The sequence below is a fragment of the Streptopelia decaocto genome (genome assembly GCF_964273445.1).
Source record: "Streptopelia decaocto genome assembly, chromosome: 13".
In the NCBI taxonomy this organism is placed as follows: Eukaryota; Metazoa; Chordata; class Aves; order Columbiformes; family Columbidae; genus Streptopelia; species Streptopelia decaocto.
Genome location: NC_138668.1, coordinates 8,938,570 through 8,957,267, shown reverse-complemented (window position 1 = coordinate 8,957,267; position 18,698 = coordinate 8,938,570). Strand labels below are relative to the sequence as shown.

The following is an 18,698-nucleotide window of genomic DNA, read 5'->3' as shown; positions in this document are numbered from 1 at the left end:
GCTTTTTTGTCGAGAGGGTTTTTTACCCTGCTTCCCACCCCCACTGCAGGGTTAAGGACATCATTTACCAGTACGGCAGATGCCTGAGCAGCTCTGGCTGTACTGCAGCTCTGGCCCAGTATACAGGGATGAATTTGGCATGCAGGTACACTTTGCAGTGGCATTAGGCTACATCTCACAGCAGAGTGGATCTGTTGTAATCCTAGATCCGATTTGGAAAAAAAGAGTAATTGTTCCAGAGTGGCCCTCAAATATGAGGTTCTCCTCTGGAAAAAAACATATAGACTTCATGTTTGTGTGTATTCCTGCTGATGTTAAAGTCCTCAATAAAGGGAGGCAACAGAAAGCTATAGACAACAGACACGTGGTGAAGAAGATTGCTGTGCTCTGTTGTCTCCTAATGAATGAGCAGAAGGGAAGCTGGAAGGCATGAAATCTAAAACTGATAGGAACAGTCTCACGACATCCAGCTCGCTCCACTCCCTGCCATATATTACTGCAGGAGGTCGTATCCAGCAGAAGCTCAGAAAAACAAATAAGGCTGACCTTTACACAGAAGCGGTGCAGTGGTGCTGCAGGACTTCCATGGCCAGCAGCACATTTTAAAATGCTCTTACTTGTTTCTGAGTGCAAAATGCCTCAGAAGCCCAGGGGTTGTCACAAGAAGAGGGGGAGGCTGTCGCTGGGGAGATGCAGGAGAGCAAATGGCATGGGATTAAGGCTCTCAAGTGTGCCTCCAGATCCGAGCTTTGCTCTGTGGCTTTTGAATGCATCTCAAAGTATCAGAAATCCCTGGCAGACTCTCAGAGGCTGTGTTTTAGCTCCTGTGGTTGGTGTTGCTGTCTTGTTGCTGGTTTAACTTGAGAACTTAAACTCTTAAACTCTGCCAGGGGAAATTTAGGCTGGATATTAGAAAGAAATTCTTTACAGAGAGAGTGGTCAGGCATTGGAATGGCTGCCCAGGGAGGTGGTGGACTCGCCGTCCCTGGAGGTTTTTAAACTGAGATTGGACATGGCACTTAGTGCCATGATCTAATAAACGGACTAGAGTTGGACCAAGGGTTGGACTCGATGATCTCTGAGGTCTTTTCCAACTCAGTCGATTCTGTGATTCTGTGATTCTGTAACTTCTCTGTGCTGGGGAGGGAAGGTGGCGCTCAGTTCCTGAGATCAGCTGATCGGAGCCAGCTTGACGGGTCCCGATTAAGAGAAACCTTCCACGTACAGAGAAGCCTTTTTTTGTTTTGTTTTGTTTTTCCTCTCAATCGGGCACTTTTGTTCTCGAGAGACCCGGCAGCTCCCGGCAGCCCTTGCGAGAGCAGCTGATGGGGAGCGGGTGTTACCGCGGCGAGGGCGGTCGCACCGCCGCCCCTCGCCTTGAAAAAGCCTCCGGCCTTGTCAAAAAAGGTTTGTTTTTAATAGCTTTAATAAATTTTAGTCCACAAGAAAGGCCGTCATGAGAGGATTCAAACAGATCCTTCTGAAAAAAGGCCACCCATCATCAGGTCTCCTGTCCTGGAATTGTCTTTATATTGTACAAGGCTGGCCATCCTTTCCAGGAGCTGGTAGTCTGCCATTGCTTGCAGCTCTGCATGAAGGACTCCCACAGCTCAGAAAACTCTGAACACCAAACTCAAGACAACAATTTTCCTGCTTAATTTCTAATTCCGGAAGTGCCTGCATTCAGAAAAGCCAGAGGGAGATTAGTAAAGGCAATGTAGTCAGGGGCCATTTGGTTATTTTTACTACAGATTGGTCAAGTGACTTAAAAACCCTCCCATGTGAGCAGTGACCAAACTGACAGTGTTTTCCCTGCAGGTCCCCTTGGGTTTGGCCACAAGCATATGGCAGCCCTCGTTTCGTGCATCCTGCCTGCAGAAGGAGAAGAGACTCTCCAGAGTGACTCTGTGGGTTGTTTTCCCCTGGGTTGTTTTCCCCTGGTCTCTGCTTCCACCGTGGCCTCGCCATGACATAAATATCCAACTATCAAAATCCAAAAGATAGACAAATGCAATGATGATGGTTTAGGAATGTCAGCTGGGTCCTCTTAGGTTAATGCCATGAACGCTTCATTCCTCTTCTCCTCTGTGATTGCTGTATCTCAGTGGGACCACATGTTCCATGATGCACCTGAGATTGTGCCCAGGAGAGGACAGACACACAGACGGCGATGATGTGATGTGCTACGGCTGTGGAATTTCCAACTATTTGTGTTTGTTCACCTACTATAACCCCAATGTTTTTAGTCAAACTGAAAATCTCAAGGTAAAGATTTGATAAGCTGGAGTGTTTTTTTATGCTGAAGGATCAACATCCTGAGTGAAGAAGCTCAGACTTTGCAAGATTCCTTGTCCCTTTTATGCCAGCAGGATCCGTGCTCCTAGGTGGAGTTGGCTGTGAACTAACCCAGTTCAGGCTTGATTCAGGGAATGGCTTAAGAAAGTGTCAAACTCCCAACAGCTTCAGATCCATTCTTAGTTCTGGCAAAACGTTTCAGCATATGGTCTTGAACACATGCTTAAAATAAATCCCATGGCAGTGCTTTACAAGCTGGGTCACTAACATGAGCCACCGCCTACAACCTGGAAGTTATGCAAATTCAGCCTTTATTGGGCACTTCTTAAAGTCCCACAGAAATAGATATTGCAAACAAAAGCTAATCAAGAGCAAAACCAGGCAGCAAAAAATGACCCACAGGGTATGAGCCAAAGCCACAGTACTGTTAACTGAGATGAGTTTTGCTGGGCTCTGGTGTGGTTTATGCTTTTCTTCCTTTAAAGTGCCTGCTGGGTGCCTTGTGAAGAGTAATTGTAGCAGCTCTGCGTAATGAAAAACCAGAGCAAACATCTCAATCAACGAGTGGCCTGTGAGAAAACTAATTGCTGAGCTGGCCCCACGGATTTCTGCTAGGCAGTTCTTCAAGAAAACACCCTCAGGACAGAGGACTTGGAGAAAAACAGTGATTTTGCTGTGAACAGAACAAGGAATAACAAAGGCCTGAAAATGTTGTTGCAGAGAGACTCAGAGCAAAAAGGCACAGTGGTTTTGGTTCGCAGGGGTGCTGGGTGAGGATGGCCAGGCTCCACGGGCTGGACCACAGAGCATCGCTGGAGGGCGGCTGGGGGAGCATGCACCAGGAGATGCCTTTAAAAGCCTCTATGACATCTCAACAGAAAAAGACAAACTCACTCACAGGTGTCACATTATTTTTGATTTTCTAAGTAGAACACTGCAAAATGGAGACTTAAAAAAAAAAAAAGGTATAATGTACTCTTAAAGTACTTTCAAAGGAGTAGTTTAAATAAGTCCTGTTAAAGAAGTATTTTAAAAGAAGTGTCACTGCCATGATCTTGTTCAGTTAGGGGAAATTTGCTCAGTGGGAAATGCTGGTGAGAGCTCTACAGCCCTGCCAGCGTTAGCAAATGTCACTTCAGTTTAAACAAAACCTCACTGCCTCTTTTTTTTATTTTCAGTTATCACTATTTTTCCTGACTCTGGTTATTATCTCCTCTCAGAAGCCTTAAAACAAACTGTGTTTTCCACCAGCTGCTGTGCTGCCTCCTGCTAGAGCAGCTTTTGCCGTCCTTTCTCCTGCTGCTCTCCTGGAGCACCACACTTGTTCCTTTACAGTCCTACTGAGTGGAACCTTTTTCAGAGGGATGCCCACAGCAGCAAACCCTAGAAGAATGATTACTTGCTAACAGGTACTACAACATTTCCCAAAACACCCTCCTTGCCTACATACCCCACCATTTTAACTATCTCCAAGCTGGCTACTGTTAAATAGCTGGGGGTTGGCTGGATTTTTAACATACTTCAGAGTGTGCTTGATACTGTGCTATGATTTGGTGGAGACAGGTCACAACTTTGACATAATGTACTAGTGCTTTTAGGTATGGAAGTGAGTTTGTACTTGTAGCTTTGAGTGCAGGAAGAGCTCTCCATAAGTGCAATGGGGTGGAGAGGCACCGCGGCGGCCCGCCCCTCTAATGGAAACTGATTTTAGTCCAGCAGAAAGCTATAACAACGTAATGGTCTCTGGCATTTTACCTTGATAATGTCATGGTATTTATAATCTTTTTAATATCTTTCATGACATAATGCTGTTTTGTACCTGGTTTTCACAAGATCTATGAGAATTATAAACTTCTATCAATTTCTTCTACCTCTACAGGCTGCATATGCACAGATTCAGGAAAGATGTGTTTTGCATCTCACCAGGTGGGAAGCCCAGCCCAGGGCGTCGTTGTGATCACAAAGAAAAGGAGGTGGGGAACTCACCAGTTTCTTCTCCTGCTGCCTCTCAGCTGTCCCGTATTGGAGCTTCTTCTTCCTCCCACTGTGTACAAGTGCAATTGTGGAGGCTTCCTCCTCAGCGCTGCCCTCTGGGCACCAGCATCTGTTCATTTTGAGTAAAAAGACGACAGAATTGTGTCTTAAAATTAAAAGTCAGTATCCCATTGGTGGTTTAGCTGCATTCTAGATATCCGAAGAACAGTGTTTTCCAGCCTTGGTGGCTGGATCTGTGCATAGCACAGTCTGTATGTATCTGTTAGATGGGTTTTAATGTAATCGCTGATGGATTAGCAGCCATGGGCAGCTTGTCCGTGGTCTCAAAGGGCTGTCAGGGCAAGGCGGGTGACTGACACACAGCCAGCAAAACGGGAAGAAAAAAAGAACCTGGGCAGAAAGGTCATGGGAAAGTTTATAAAGGGCGATGAAGCCCATGGGTCTCATTCTTGGAATTAAAATAGGGGGTTTTATAATGGGTAGAGTGCTCCATGGGGAGCTGTGTCTTACCTGTGGGCTGTGCATCCCACTGGCTCCCTTCACAGCCGTGGGTCTGGCTGTGCTTGGGGGGGCTTCGCAGCGCTCCCCCCTCGCAGCAGTGGGGTCCCAGCCCAGCGGAAGGAGCCACCTGTCCCCAGTCAGGTTCTGCGGTGGCGCGGGCACCCCAACCACTCCGGCCATCTGCTCCTGCCGCGCCGGCGCCGCGCTGCCTGTGGGACAGGATGGGGGACAGTACAGGGGCGGCTGCCCTCTCCTCGCTCTGCACTGCAGGAAGGTAAGGTTCGCTCTGTCTCCTGCAACCCGGTGGGCTCTGGGTGGGCAGCACGGTGCAATGCTGCCGGTGAGCCCCTTGCAGCTGCCGAGCTCTCTGCCCATGCTCTCTGCCTGATGCCATCCCCGGCTCAGGCTGCCAGCGCACCCCAGGCAATCCAGTACACGTCCAAATACATTCACACCCACCACCTGCACAGACGGGCACCATGTGTCTGGGCTGAACTTGGCCTCTGATCCTGTACAGGCACCGGCTGCTCAAGTCACAGAAGAGCTGAGCTCAAGTCTCAGCTCTGGCAAATACCCTATGGAAAATGTGCCTAAGTCACTGGGTTTCTGTGCTTCAGTTCCCTTCTGCTGGGGAGGAAAATACCCCCCTGTTTCCTTCACAGTATGAGCATCTTCAGGCAGGGTTTGCAAAGAGGGTGTTTGACCATGGATGAGTCTCAGGGCATCACTACAATAACCTTGCTGCTAGTGAAGACATTTGTAATGGATTTTCCTTGTGGTAAACCTTGTGGTAAAACCAGCATTGCTTTTAAAACCCTGGTTTGGGGCGCCTGGCATCCAGTGTCACCAGAGGTTTGCTCCCTGGAGCTGACAGAACATGCCACACACTGTCATGATGCTTTGCAAGGAGGCTGAGTCGTTCATTTAAGATGTGTTCTGATGTCATGGTGACAAACAAGGTTAATAAACTCCAGGCTGATACAGAAGATACTTTTGAGCTGCACAATGACCTTTTCCAGGTCCCCAGAGCTGTATCTGGACTCAGCTGGCACAGGGTGACACAGGGAAAAAGCTGCTTTCCCCCAGCACTGTCCCAGGGAGGGATTTGTACTTGTTGGAAAACCAGCGGTAACATAGGGGAGCCCAGGGATCATTCTGAGTCACAACAATTTGAACCTGAACCAGGGCAGTGGTGGGATGTGGCCCATGTGCTGGGGCAGGGCGATACCCAAAGTGTGTAGAGAAGCTCCATTTGGCAGTGGGGGACCGCAAATTTAAGATAGGGACATATCTGAGTCATGGCACTGAGACTCACACAGGGTTCCAGGAGAACTGGCTGGAACATTCCTGCAGCACGGAAACAGGGCTGGTGTGCAACAATATTTCTGTGACAGTACGTCCTCCAAGCACACAGACTTCAGCAGAAACTGCATTTATTTGGAAAAAAAACCCTCCTCTAAGAGCAATTGTCCATTTGGGGCTTCCTAAGTCAATGTTAGAGCAATTCCCCCGTGAAGGGGGTGCTGGGCTAGATGGTCTGTTGGTAAATTCATGTTTCCTAAAGTCTGCTCCCAATGTTAACTCGGTGCCTGGTGCTCAGCCCCTTGTACTTGCCCTGGGAAGCAGAACAGAGCTTTCCACATGAGGCTAGGGGGAAAAAAAGCTGTTAAAAATTCCATTTGTGTCCTTTCAGAAAAACAAAACAAAACAAAAAAAACAAACCCACAAACCAAAAAAACCCCAAAATGTAAGGGGAGTAAATAAATTAGTTTATTAGCCATGAATTCAGCCCAGCTGTCTAGGAGTTACTGATTATTTTGCTGGCAGCTTTGAACCGGAGCCAAGTCGCCGAGCTTTTCATTCCGCACCTTCCTGTGCACATGGACTTGTTTTTAAAGCGCAGGGAATGGTGCTGGCCACTGTTTTGCTGCGATGTTTTTCGATAGGGATGAATATCTCAGGCTGTACATGCTTCTCTGCTCCTTGCTGGGATAACGAGACCCTCGTTAGCATGTCAGGCCAGGCTGACATGCAGCACTGCACCTTGCCAGCACCTCTGCTTCTGGCTGGGACAGCAGCTTCACTTCTCGTACCCGGTAATTTCCAGGCCCAGCTGACACCTGGAGAAGCAGCAAAAATAAATGTATTTTTAAAGCCGTGCGTGTTTGTTTAGGAAGCTGGAGTGTGTGCTTTTCTTAGGGCGCCCAGGTGCAGCACAGACAGGCAGCCGTGTACGGGGTCACCTCTTCCTCCAGCCACAGCTGCTCCCCGGCACCTTGGCTCACCGGGAGAGCGGCAGCACCGCTGGGAGCGAGGACACAGCACGATCCCGGCCGATGGCATGTGTGTGGACCTCTGGTGCACACCCCAGCCCTAAATCTCATCCCTTTGCCTGGGAGCCAGCTGTCCAGGTCCTTCCCTGCCGCACCAGCCGTGCTGATGGGAGAGCAGAGCGGGCAGAGCTGCAGGTCCCACTCCCCATGGGGAAGGCGAATGGGGATTATCTCTGCACTCACCCCAATACCCAAATGTCCCGTGAGGGCAGAGGATGTTCCCATTGCAGGGAATCGGTGGGCAGCTGGCCTCTGTGTTAGACCCAGCTCTACCACCAGCCACAGGGAGACATTGTGGCTTTGTCCCACCATCAGACATGCTGGGGTCCTGTGGCAGATGGGGAAAATGGTCCCTCTCTGACTCTCGCTCTGTCATCATGCCTCTGAAGGGCTCAAGTCTTCAGTCTCCACAAAATGCAGTGGGAAATAGCAGTTCCCACTGTCCCACTGGGTTACCCTGGGGAGACTTGAGCTTGGAGCCTGGTCTAGCCCAGGGAGCTCCACCTCCAGATTGTGCAGCTAAACCCGGGCAGCACGAGCGGGCCCACATGCCAGATGAGATAAGAAGCTAATGGCAGGTTTATTTTAAGGATGCATATATTTGTTTTTAAACTTTCCCTTTGTAACTGTTCCAAATCTGGTAGCAAAGATTTTTAACCCTTCACTTTGATGGAATAAACCCCACACTTTTCCTTTTAAGCCTATTTAGTGATCAAAGTAGGTTTGGGTGAATCTGGCAGAAACAGGGCACATTGCTGTCACAAAAGCTGAATACATTAATGAGGATGAATCATTGTTGTGGAGAAAGCCTTGGGGAGGCTGTCACTGGGAGGCAAGTTTAGGGTCTTTAGAATAAGGGAACATTCCCGTCACGCTAGAAGAGCAGCCTTTGATGGGGTGTGTTGGTGCAATGCAAGGGGCAGGTTATATTGAGGCATGACTTTGGGAAGCAGGCACCTCACTGCAGCCTTTGAACCATCTTTCCTCCCCAAATAACGCCTGTTGGGAGGTCAGCGGTCTCTGGAAGGGTGCAAGTCTGCAGCAAGCAGTGCTGCATGGGGGTGGCATGGCCGGGCAGGCTCCCCACACCGTGCCTGTAGGGGGAGGAAGCAAAGCAGACAAAGGCTGGTGTTTGAGTGAGCTTTACAGGTTTATTAATTTTTGGTTCTGTTCTTCTAGAAAAGGTGAAGTTGTCTCTTAGCCCCAGATCATGATCAGACAGCTGCAGCGCTGCCTTCCCAGGGCTCTTCCCTGCTCCCGGGGAATGTATGGATCTGTCTGGTCGTGCTCCAGCTGTAGCTCCTGCACTGACACCTCAGCGCTGGCTTCAGGCAACGAGGCACCCGAGTGAGCCACTGTCCCTGCCAACAGCGCTCGGGGGGGACACCCAGCCTTTCGCTCTGCTGTCAGCACCCAGACCTGAGGCACCCAGCATGGAGGTGACTGCCAGGCATTGCACCCCACGAAGCAGAATTCATGGCATGTTGTATGATGCCCGAGTGGGATGCTCGGGTGGGATGTATGGGTGGGATGTACAGGTGGGATATATGGGTCAGGATGTATGGGTGTGATGCCCAGGTGAGATGCTCTCCGGAGCCTCTCCAGCTTGCACAGCGAAGGGAACCGCTATGGCTGGGAAGCTCCCACACATCTGCAATGCCACCAGTGGGGACTTGAGGACAGGGGTGAGATGGTGGTGTTGTCTGCCAGCAAACAAACAGCCACCGGCTCCATCCTGCACACTACCTGAGGAAGAGCAGCACAGGCTACTGCCAACTGGGTGGCTAATTTCAGATCTCTGGGTGCTCTGTGAGTGAGGACTGACCATGTGGGTCTTTATTTCGTCCAGTTTCTTTGCTGAACAGGGCGTAACTTTCCTGGCCATATATTCCTGCAGCCAAAAAAAAATCACTCGGTGCTTTTTAAGGAGGTGAATTTCTCTAGGACTTGCCCTTCAACTGGCACATGCAGCGACCACAGTGCCACACAGGAACTTGCCAGAGTCTGTTCATGTAAATAAAACCCTTGCAGACAACAGGAGGAATTGTGTGTGTGTGCATCTTACTACAGAAACCAAATCCAGTAAAGCTTTTAACAGAAACAAAAGAAAATATCAATCTGCACAGGTCTTTTTAGCCCAGGGCTGGGCAGGGTTGGCACTCCAGCTTATCCAGGCTCTCTCTGCGATGGGCTTCACCTGGCCGGGTAAGTGCTGCCTGCTGAGAGCCACTGCGAGGAAGTTCTTTGGGAGCAGGGGGAGAGATGCAATTTGGGTCTGGGGAACTGGATTTCAAAATCAAAAAAGGGTGCAATGTTACACAGCCCAACGCCAAAAATTTGGGGCTGGCTGGCAAGGCCTTCCTTGGGTGCACCCAGACAACCTGTCCCTGCGTTCTATTCAGACAGAATTTGCTTTGGAGCACAGGGGGAAAAGGGCCAAGCGCTTGAAAAGCATGATAAATTTTGGGAGGATTGGGAATGGGGTTGGTGGCCCAGCCAGCAGCTTCAGGTGGGGACGATGAGCAAGGTGAGAGCAGAGGGATTTGCAGGCAGCCACAAACCCATTTGCTGAAATACTATAGCAAGAAGAAGGAAATTTTTAAAAAATATGTACTACTACTAATAATAAAACTGAGCCGGCACCTCAAACTCTCAATACATGTTTTGCTGAGCACCTCCAACAACACACACCACTGAGCCCCCGTGGTTGGAAACCACCGGTTCGCTTACCCTGAGATAGGCTGGAATCATGAACTTCAGATACACAGACACCCTGAGGCAACGATCAGGCTCATGAAGAACAGCCCAGGCTTGTCACCTGCTAAACACATCACCCCCTGCAGCGCCGGGCTGGCCTCTGCAACACTGCCCCATCTCCCGATTGCTGGTGGAGGGACAGCTTTGGTCAGAGCTGGAGCTCAAAGTGTCTCCAAACCTCCCAAACTCCATGGGTTTGCGGGACTGGGACTCCCAAGTCCCAGTATCCACGTACCCTGGGCACAGTGGCGCCAGGTCACACACACTGTGGCAAGCAGCAGCTCCTGGGGCTCTCTCCTGGCTGCAGAGCATGATTTAATTATGGGGGCAGAGCTACTGGGAGGGAGGGTGCCCCATGGCACCGCACACTCAGGAGGCTGCTGGAGCCCCAGGTCCCCGCACCATTGGCACGAGCTCAGCTTTGGTCCCAAGTGACCCCGCTGGCAGTTTCTGGCCTTACCTGTTCCCTTCTGCCGTGAGTGTAAAGCCTCCAGCTGCCGAGCTCTTGGCATGGCCACCCGTTGCGCAGGAGCCCCAAGGAGGGCTGGTTTGGGGAGGTCCCTCTGTGCGCAGGGCTGGCTGGGGCAGGGAAGCAGCCGGGTTCTGCTGCAGCCAGCACAGAGCAGAGCTGCTGCCCCAAGAGGGACCCTGTGCCCCCGCCTCACACTTATACTTCAGGGTAAAGAGCTCAAAGCTAAATTCAAAGAATGGGAGCAGGCACTTTGTTTCCAAAAAAGTGGTAAAAATGTATTTGCTCCATTTTAGTGCAACTCCAGCTCCTTCTCCAGCAACAGAATTGCATTCAGACTCACAGCTGGGGGATGTCACTGTGAGCTCACAGCACAAGCCCCTTGTCCCTGGGCATCCCAGGCAGGCAGAGCCCCCTGCCCCTGCAGAGGGGACCTGCCCCCCCAGAGGCCATCAGGCTGCTCACCTGCGCGGTGGCAGAAGCAGCCCGCTTTCCTCCTCCACTTGCCACACCACAAATGCCAAACACCCAGCCACCGCTGCCCACAGGGGCCACCCAGCCCCTCCGCTCCCCACGTCCCCCAGCCGCTGCTGAGGTTTACTGTCCCGCTCCCATGCTCAGCTCCCAGCCTCCCCTTGTCACCCGTGCTGTCCCCGGGGGCTCACATGCCGGTATTTGCTGCCTCCAGCCAGCCCTCCTCCGCCCTCACCCCCAGGCCAAGCCCGCCCCACGCTTCTCCAGGTGCTCCCTGCACCCAGCGAGTTTCTTTCGCAACTCCTTTTGTCCTGAGCCGTAAGGGGCTTCACAACAGGGAAACAACACGAGAGGACAGAAGTGACACTGGTTTCTTCTGACGCTGAGCGGGGGTTGCTGAGCTGCCTCGGCATCCCCCAGCACAGAGCAGCGCCGCGGGCTCTGCGCTGCCGGCTGCGGGGCGGCGCACAGCAGGGACGGGCAGCGGGGCCATGCGCGGGTGACACGCTCCTCCGGCCACTCTCCAGGGTCTTTCCATGTCAGTCCCGGGCAGGTGGGGGCCTCCCGTGTGGCCGGGGGCTGCTCCCACCCCATGACGGGAGCAGGGATGGCCGTGCGTTGGCAGTGGCGTGGCTTGGCGGGGTGGAGAATGACGGCAAGCTGACCTCAGGCAGGGCCCGGACCTCCTCGGGTGCGACAAAGCCGGTGCTGTCACCCCTCTACCGTGGGGCGCCGGGCGCAGGGGGGTGTGTAAGCAGGGGGCTCCGGGTGGAGCTGAGCCTCTGCCCCCAGCCCAGGTCATAGGGCTCCCTGCTCTAAGGGCACGGGCTCCTGGTGCTGCCTCTTGCGCTGCCTCTCCCGCTTGGCCCGCCAGCACACGTAGGCGGTCACCAGCAGGCCCACCCCGAAGATCAGGGTGGCCACCGAGACCACCTTAGCGATGTCCATTTGTGGGCCATTGATGGTGAAGGTGATGCACGTTGCCGCCACACCGATGACCACAGAGACAATGCCAAAGGGGAAGATGCAGCGGTACCAGGATTTCTCCGTCCCGCCCGTGGCCAGGGCCAGCTTGTTAAGCGTAGCAGTGGAGTCGGTGGCCGTGGCCAGCGGCAGCCCTGGTTTTCCTCCCTGCAGGCAAGTGAGTGAGTTGGACTTGCAGCCCATCATGTTGACGAGAAAGCCCAGGAACAACCAGCGCAAAGTGTGGGTGGGCTGGACGCAGGTCACTGTCCCACCACGAGCCGCTGCGGTGCCGGTGACGGGGTGAAGAGGACAGATCCTACATGGTCGGCTGTGTCCGGCGGCTCGGGGCGCCTCAATGCAGACGGGCTGGGATCTCGGCTGCCGCTGCCCTCACTCCCGGCTTTGGCTCCCAGCTCTTTTGCTGCCAGACGAGCAAGGACTGGAGCGAGGATTGGCAGCGGCAGCAGTGATCTCATGCCGGTGGGAGGACCAGCCCGGCCTCACTGCTTGTTAACTGTTTCGGGCTCTGAGCAGGCAGCTGCCTGCAGCCCAGCTGGGATCACTCTTGCGATATGTTTTTGCAGTTTGCATCTATTTTCACCAGCTAGGTCCCTGGCCAGGCAGTGCTGGAGCAGAATAACCGGCCCAGCTGCCCACCGCCCCCAGCTCCCTCAGGGTCACATTGCTGCAAATACCACTTCAGGCAGCCCCATGGGCAGTGAATCCCCAACAGAATGAGCAGCAGGACTTCCAGCCACCCCACAGAGCCCCTTCACCTCCTCCTCACCCAGCGCCAATGCCATCGTCTCCTTCAAAGCTGCTCTTTCTCCCTGTGTCACCCTCTGCCAGCTTTGTCCCCAGCACAGGGCTTGGGGACCCTCGCTGGGAGGAGGAGGAGGAAGGGATGGAGACACAAACAGCCTGGATAGGGCAAGCACAAAAGCCTCCTATCCAGCTCTGACCACCAGCAGAAACTTATTTTTGTGGGCAAAACCTTTTTGTGCCACCTTTCCCGTGAGTGGATCAGGGAGATGCCCAGAGCGGAGCTGGCACAAACAGTTCCCATCTTCACTCGCTTCTCCTGCGCTGTTTTTTTTTAATTGGTTTTCCTGAAGGAGAGAGGAAAGGAATGAGCTATCACGGCACACGTAAGAGACCTGGAGCCTTTCCCAGGTCAGAGCGTCCCCCAGGCTGATGGAGCCCAGCTGCATTTCTGCATCCAGTGAGAGAAAGCCAAAAACGAGGCAGAAAATCCACATTGTAGAAGCAGAGCTGTGCAGCGAGAGGGCAGCTCTGTGGGAAGGTAAGAAGATGGGAAGGCAGAGGAGCTGATGGGACTGACTTGGGAAAGGGAAGGCTTGGGCATTAGGCTGGACACAGGACATTATCCTCCCCTTTTTTTGTGGGCACTGCTCTTACCTACACTATCCCCAGGGAATCATCCCACTTCAGGAAACAGGGAAAATAAAGCTGGTCTGAATCAGCCTTTGCCCCCTCTGGGCTGTCTGGGGAGCTGCATGAGACCTGTCAGCATGAAAAGGGGGGTGGCTGGGCCTGCAAGAGCCCTGGGCTCTCTCATTGCCTCTGGTTTCTTAAAAAAAATCCATAAACAATAGAAGTGGGGGTTTATCAGGAATCAGATGAATTCCCAGATTTCAGGGGGGCTTTGTGCTCCTGCAGCATTGCCTGAGGCCGCAGGACACCACGGATCTGAGCACAGGGGCTCTGGCTGTGCAAATAAATAGCACTGGGAGAATAACTACAGGTAAGTCAGATGCGCAATACACGATGCTCTGCAAACTGAGAGTTTTGATATTTATTCTCCTGATTGCTCATTAGAGGAGAAGAGCAGCAGCACAGCCCCACTGGGTAATGCCCTTTCAGCAGTGAGGGACAAATCCTGTCTTAAGGCTGATACTTCTCCTTACAAGCTCCATGTTCAGTTTCATGAAGCTTTGTCAAACCTGAAACTGTCCAGGCTTAAATGTTCCGCGCTGAGTATTTACCCTAAGCCAAACCCTTGAAGAAAATTTCAGCTAAAATAATTCAGATGCTACCGAGAACAGGGTCTAGAGGAAAATACCCTGGTGACGGGCCACTTTCCAAAATGCAAGAAGCCAGTGATGTGACGACACCCCTAAAATCAGCTCTAGCTCCCCGAGAGGATGCTGCTGCCAACTCAACCTGTCCTTGCTGGTCCTGCCCCCCCACACTCACTCAAAGGGTTGGGAAGGACTCTTGGGGTCTGTTGAAACACGACAACATTAGTGGACTGACAGCTGAACACGCTTTTGAAGTGGTGCTGAAGAGCAGTGACTGGCCTTGAAAAAGCAGGAGGTGACAAAAACAAGCTCTAACTGGCTAGAACATGAAGCCTTAATACATCTCAGGCTCTGATCTGTGATGAATTTGAATATTTGACTCAGCTACGCTGATGTGATTCCAATGTAGCAACCCCCTGTATCTCCTGGCTTGGTACAAACCACTGCACCCACTACTGGGTTAACAGCTGCTTAAAATTACACAGGAGTAAAACATATACATGTACACATAGATATGTACCCATGTGTATATCAGGCTCCTTCATATATACACTATCTCACCAGATAGTGTTCCCAAAGAAGCAGGAGGCAGCACTGAGGAGTCCGACTGAGGACCCTCTGAGAATCCAGAGGTGGATTTAAAGAAATGTGTTCTTTAGGTACCAGAACAGCAGGCAGCAAGGATGCAGAGCACTGAGCCACGCGGGCATCACCTCTGGTTTGAACAGAAAAGCAAAAAGCCTCAGCAGGACCAGAACAGCCCTGCGCAGGGCTCAGGCTGGGACGGGGTCACCTCCAGAAAACTTCTCACACTCAGGCATAGGAAGCAGCTGGATGAACTTGCCCTTCTCCATTCAAAGAGGCCGAATTTGGGCAAATCAGATTGCCCAATCTGCAGTGGATCCCTGTGTAAAACCCACAAGTACACCAAAGGGAGAAAGGAGGAGGCTTCAAGTTGGGCCGCATGGTACAGGTTCATTTTTTTTTGGGCCCTCAACTCCTTCCCTCCGCGCTCCTCCTTCTGCGACTAACAGAAGGGTGTAATTTTCATAGCAGAAATAGAGACTCGCGTGCATCCTCTTCCCACAGGAGAAGAGAAAAACACAGCTGGGACTGGATGAGTCACATCGCAGGAGCTGGGATGGATGACACCCCTTGCACACACACAGACACCCACAGGGGCGGTGCTGACCCACCCGGGCCATGGATGGCGCAGTGGGAGCAATCCCGGCCGCGGGGACGCTGCCCAGAGCCCCTGTGGTGCCCTCGCAGCAAAGAGCCACGGGAAGGAAAAATAGGGCCCATTCCACGGGCTAATAAAAGCTAGCAAACATGGAGAAGCAGCTCTCGAATCCTAAAAAGAGGTAAACTTGGAGGGAGGGAAGGATTACACGAAGAGGAAGCAGTGACATCTGGATTTACCAGAGGTGGCGGCACACACTACGAGCCGTGGCGATGCCCGCACAACCATTTGAAGGTTGCCATCACATGGTGGCTGCACCCGGCCACAGGAACGACCCCGGCAAAGACAGCGTTGAGTTTTGTTCAGCTCCGTTACTTTTAAGATAAAGAGCAGGGAAGAAACTCCTCACGCAGCAGGAAAGTTTCATTAAGGAAGCAGAGGTGGCCCCTCATAGTTCATTTTAAGTTGCTGTGTGCTACATAAAACTGGAAAATAGGCAGCAAAATAAATCAGGAGGCACAATCTTGGATTCTAGTGATATAAGAAGTATCTTCCAGGTCTAGCATCCAGCAAAGGGTGAAAAAAAAATAAATAAAGCAAGGGAATAAAGTGGCAACAGGCATCAGGAAGTGTGGGTCTGAAAATAGCAGCAAAGTGTCACCTTGATCCACTCCAACAAAGACTTCTGCAAGAGTGGCAAGTTGCTAGGTGACATCGCCCTGCTATTTTGGGTCTGTGTCATTACGCTGCGTGGTGAGCCCCACTGGAGCATCTCCCAGCGCCGACTGCTCAGCACAGGCAAGGAAACCAGAGCCAGGCTGCCAAACTAACTTCCGAAACAGGGGTGGCTTTTGAAATTAGAGATTCACGCGTCTTGCAAGAAAGATGCTTTCCTGTGGATTCAAATATAGATAGGAGCAGATGGAAAAGAATTATTATATCATCCGCCCGGCAGTAGCTACGTTCCTTCCCAGCGCTGCGCAGCGTTGGTGCAGGCTGAGCACGTACAGACCTCCCTTCGCACCTTCTGCTGCTCCTCTCCCGTCACCCATCAGCTGATTATCCCACGTTAGACCACAGCAGATATTCAACATGAACAATACTGAAAATGAGATATGATGCAGAAACAAAAAAAAAAAACACCGCCACCAAACCAAAAAAAACACCAAAAAGTGCTAACTAGGAGAAAAGCTGATCCACAGCAATGCTGTTGATGTCCTCTGCCCCAAAGATGCTCGGGACCCTCAGGTGGGCAGGCGCTGCCCAGGAGCTGAGCGAGGCACCAGCAGAGCTCAGCCTGACTCACAGGGCACACACACCAGTTTTAAGGCGGGCAGGTAAGACCTACACCTGGTACATTAGAAGAAGCTGATTTACTGTAATTAGTACTTTTTCTTTTTTCAAAACCACAAAATAATGATATTTGCACTGTCATAAGCAAAACTCTGAATTAATCCCCTTAAATGGAGGCCATGGCACTGGCACTGCTGTGCAGCAGAGTCATATACTATTCAAATCGTTAATGTTTTGTTCATTCAAACAACTCCATTAAATCTGGGGGGTTTGCTTTTGCAAGGAGAACACAATCACTGCCAAGGGCTTTGCCACCCTCAGGGAGAGTCCACAACAGCGTAATGAAGGACCCTGATAAACACCATTTAATACTGGACAAAACCAGGTACTTACGATTGATAATAGCTGCAAGGATTTTGCCAAACACCCCAAATTTCCTAATGATGCTATAGGTGAGCCTTCTGGGCTCACAAAACACACTTATGTTTAAATTTATATGGAGCCCAGACTTGTTAAAATATTAAAAATACTATGCCTGATTCATCCCCACATGCAGTGATTTGAATTCTGTCCATTTACGCAGCCAGCACACAATCCTAATTAAAGCACTGGAGACTATTTACAGTTTCATTATCTTTTTTTAAAGTGTTGGGGTGTTTTTTGATTTTTTGGGGGTTGTTTGTTTGTTTTATTAGCACTTTTGTGCTCTCCCATGTGTTCATGTATCTCGTTGGTACCAAATACTCAATTCCTCCTGAAGGCACTGAGAGCTGCAGACGCCCATCGCCTTGCATGACGGCACCAAACTGCTCAACGATTTCAAAAGCAAGATTTACTGCTAACACATCCTGGAAGAGGCTTAATACCAAACAAGAGAAGTGTTATATATTCTATAATGTAGAACCCAAAGCAGGAAAAAAAACCAAAATGCTGATATCCTCAGATAATGTACTCTGCCAGAATCCAAAGCTACCTCGTGATGCCAGCTGCATCAACAGATGTGGCACAGTGGGTTTATTAGAGGAAAAGGATGACTAGGAGCTACAGAGGTGCAGTGCAACATAATTTACAATGCAACTTCATTTGTGGTGCACAAAGCAACCCCACTTGGAAGTCTTACTGACCTGAATGTGCACATTAAGTCTCCCTTCTTTTCTTCTTCTTAGACTGGATATAAAAAGTGACTAATAAATTGTTTTCCACTATAATATGCAAGGGCTGAAAAAAGCCTAACCAGCAAGCGTTGGCACAACTGGGACTGTGTGTTCTCAGAAGCCAGGAGGGAAGATTTCAGACAGGCTTTTCCCCAGGGTCAGTCTCCTCCACTGACTCAGAACTCACATCTATTTGCTTTTTCCTATCCAAACTCCAGGTCCACTGATTACATTTCTTGTTCCATCTAAAAATAAGTCAAACATCTCCGTTTGTGTGCCTAAATAGCCCACTGCTGTAATTTCTCGCCTTCTGAAATTACAGTTCAAAACTCGCTTTTAATTTTGTTTTCCCCTCCCGTTACCAGCTCTTTATACCCTGACACGCATGGCACGCTGCTTCCTGCCCTCTTCTTTCCAACCGGGCTCAGATGAATTAACAAGAAATAGATTTTTCTTTATTACAATGCTGAAGCCCTTCTTTCTTCACAAATGAAAAGCAAGATGATAGATCTTTTCTTCTGTGTGGTGGTTTTGATGTGACAAAAATAGTATTTGATCTGCACAGTGGATAATAGAAATTTTATTACCTATTTAATGAATTGTTTTCATGTTGGACTGAGTCATGGTTAGGGGTTTTGTTTTGTGAGGTTGTTTTTAATGCAAGTGAAGGAGGACTAGCAAGTTTCTAGTGAAACCAGGTATCAACTATGTTGGTCCCAGTGCGTATGCTTAAAAAAACCCCCCAAGCAAGAGGCAGACAGCATAGATACGGCAAAAAACAAGCTAATGAGCAAGTGAAATAACATCATTTTGCAGATAAAAAGTGAGGAGTCCCTGGTGTCAGATCCATCATCTGCTACAGCGTCTCAGTGACCCCACCCGGTGACAGGACTCGGGACTGAAAATGCACAGCCCTGAACTGGCTACCAGCCTGCAAAAAAAAATCCATGTTGGCCCCTTCTCCTGGCTTTCGCAAGGCTAATAAAGCTTTTCCAACTCCTTGCTTACTGTGCACCAAGAATGAGACGCCCTGGGACAGCCTGGCAGAGCACTGCACATCCTGCGCTGCTCATGGTGTGGTTTGTGCTCACGTGTAACCCAACAACTTTCAAGTTTATCAGAAGCAGACAACATTTCTCAGTAAAGCTTCAGCTGGAAATCTCAAGCTGATGCTGAATTCTGTAACTCATTTAAGTAAGGAAAAAAAAATTTAAAAAGGATGCGTGTGGAGGACAT

General features: G+C 50.6%; 2 protein-coding genes across 2 annotated transcripts in view; both read right to left on the bottom strand.

Moving 5' to 3' along the window:
- Positions 1-1,936: 1,936 nt before the first annotated feature.
- TEDC2 (tubulin epsilon and delta complex 2) overlaps positions 1,937-18,698 on the bottom strand; it is a 29,100-nt gene continuing 12,338 nt past the window's right edge. Inside the window, exon 11 of the mRNA XM_082064223.1 lies at positions 1,937-1,949. The gene's annotated coding sequence lies outside the window, so the exon portion shown is untranslated. The remainder of the gene's footprint in view (positions 1,950-18,698) is intronic.
- On the bottom strand, positions 8,245-12,210 carry LOC309445481 (transmembrane protein 100-like). The gene has a single exon (XM_082064332.1). It carries the CDS (start codon positions 11,992-11,994, stop codon positions 11,623-11,625), a length of 372 nt encoding a protein of 123 aa, XP_081920458.1. The 5' UTR covers positions 11,995-12,210; the 3' UTR covers positions 8,245-11,622.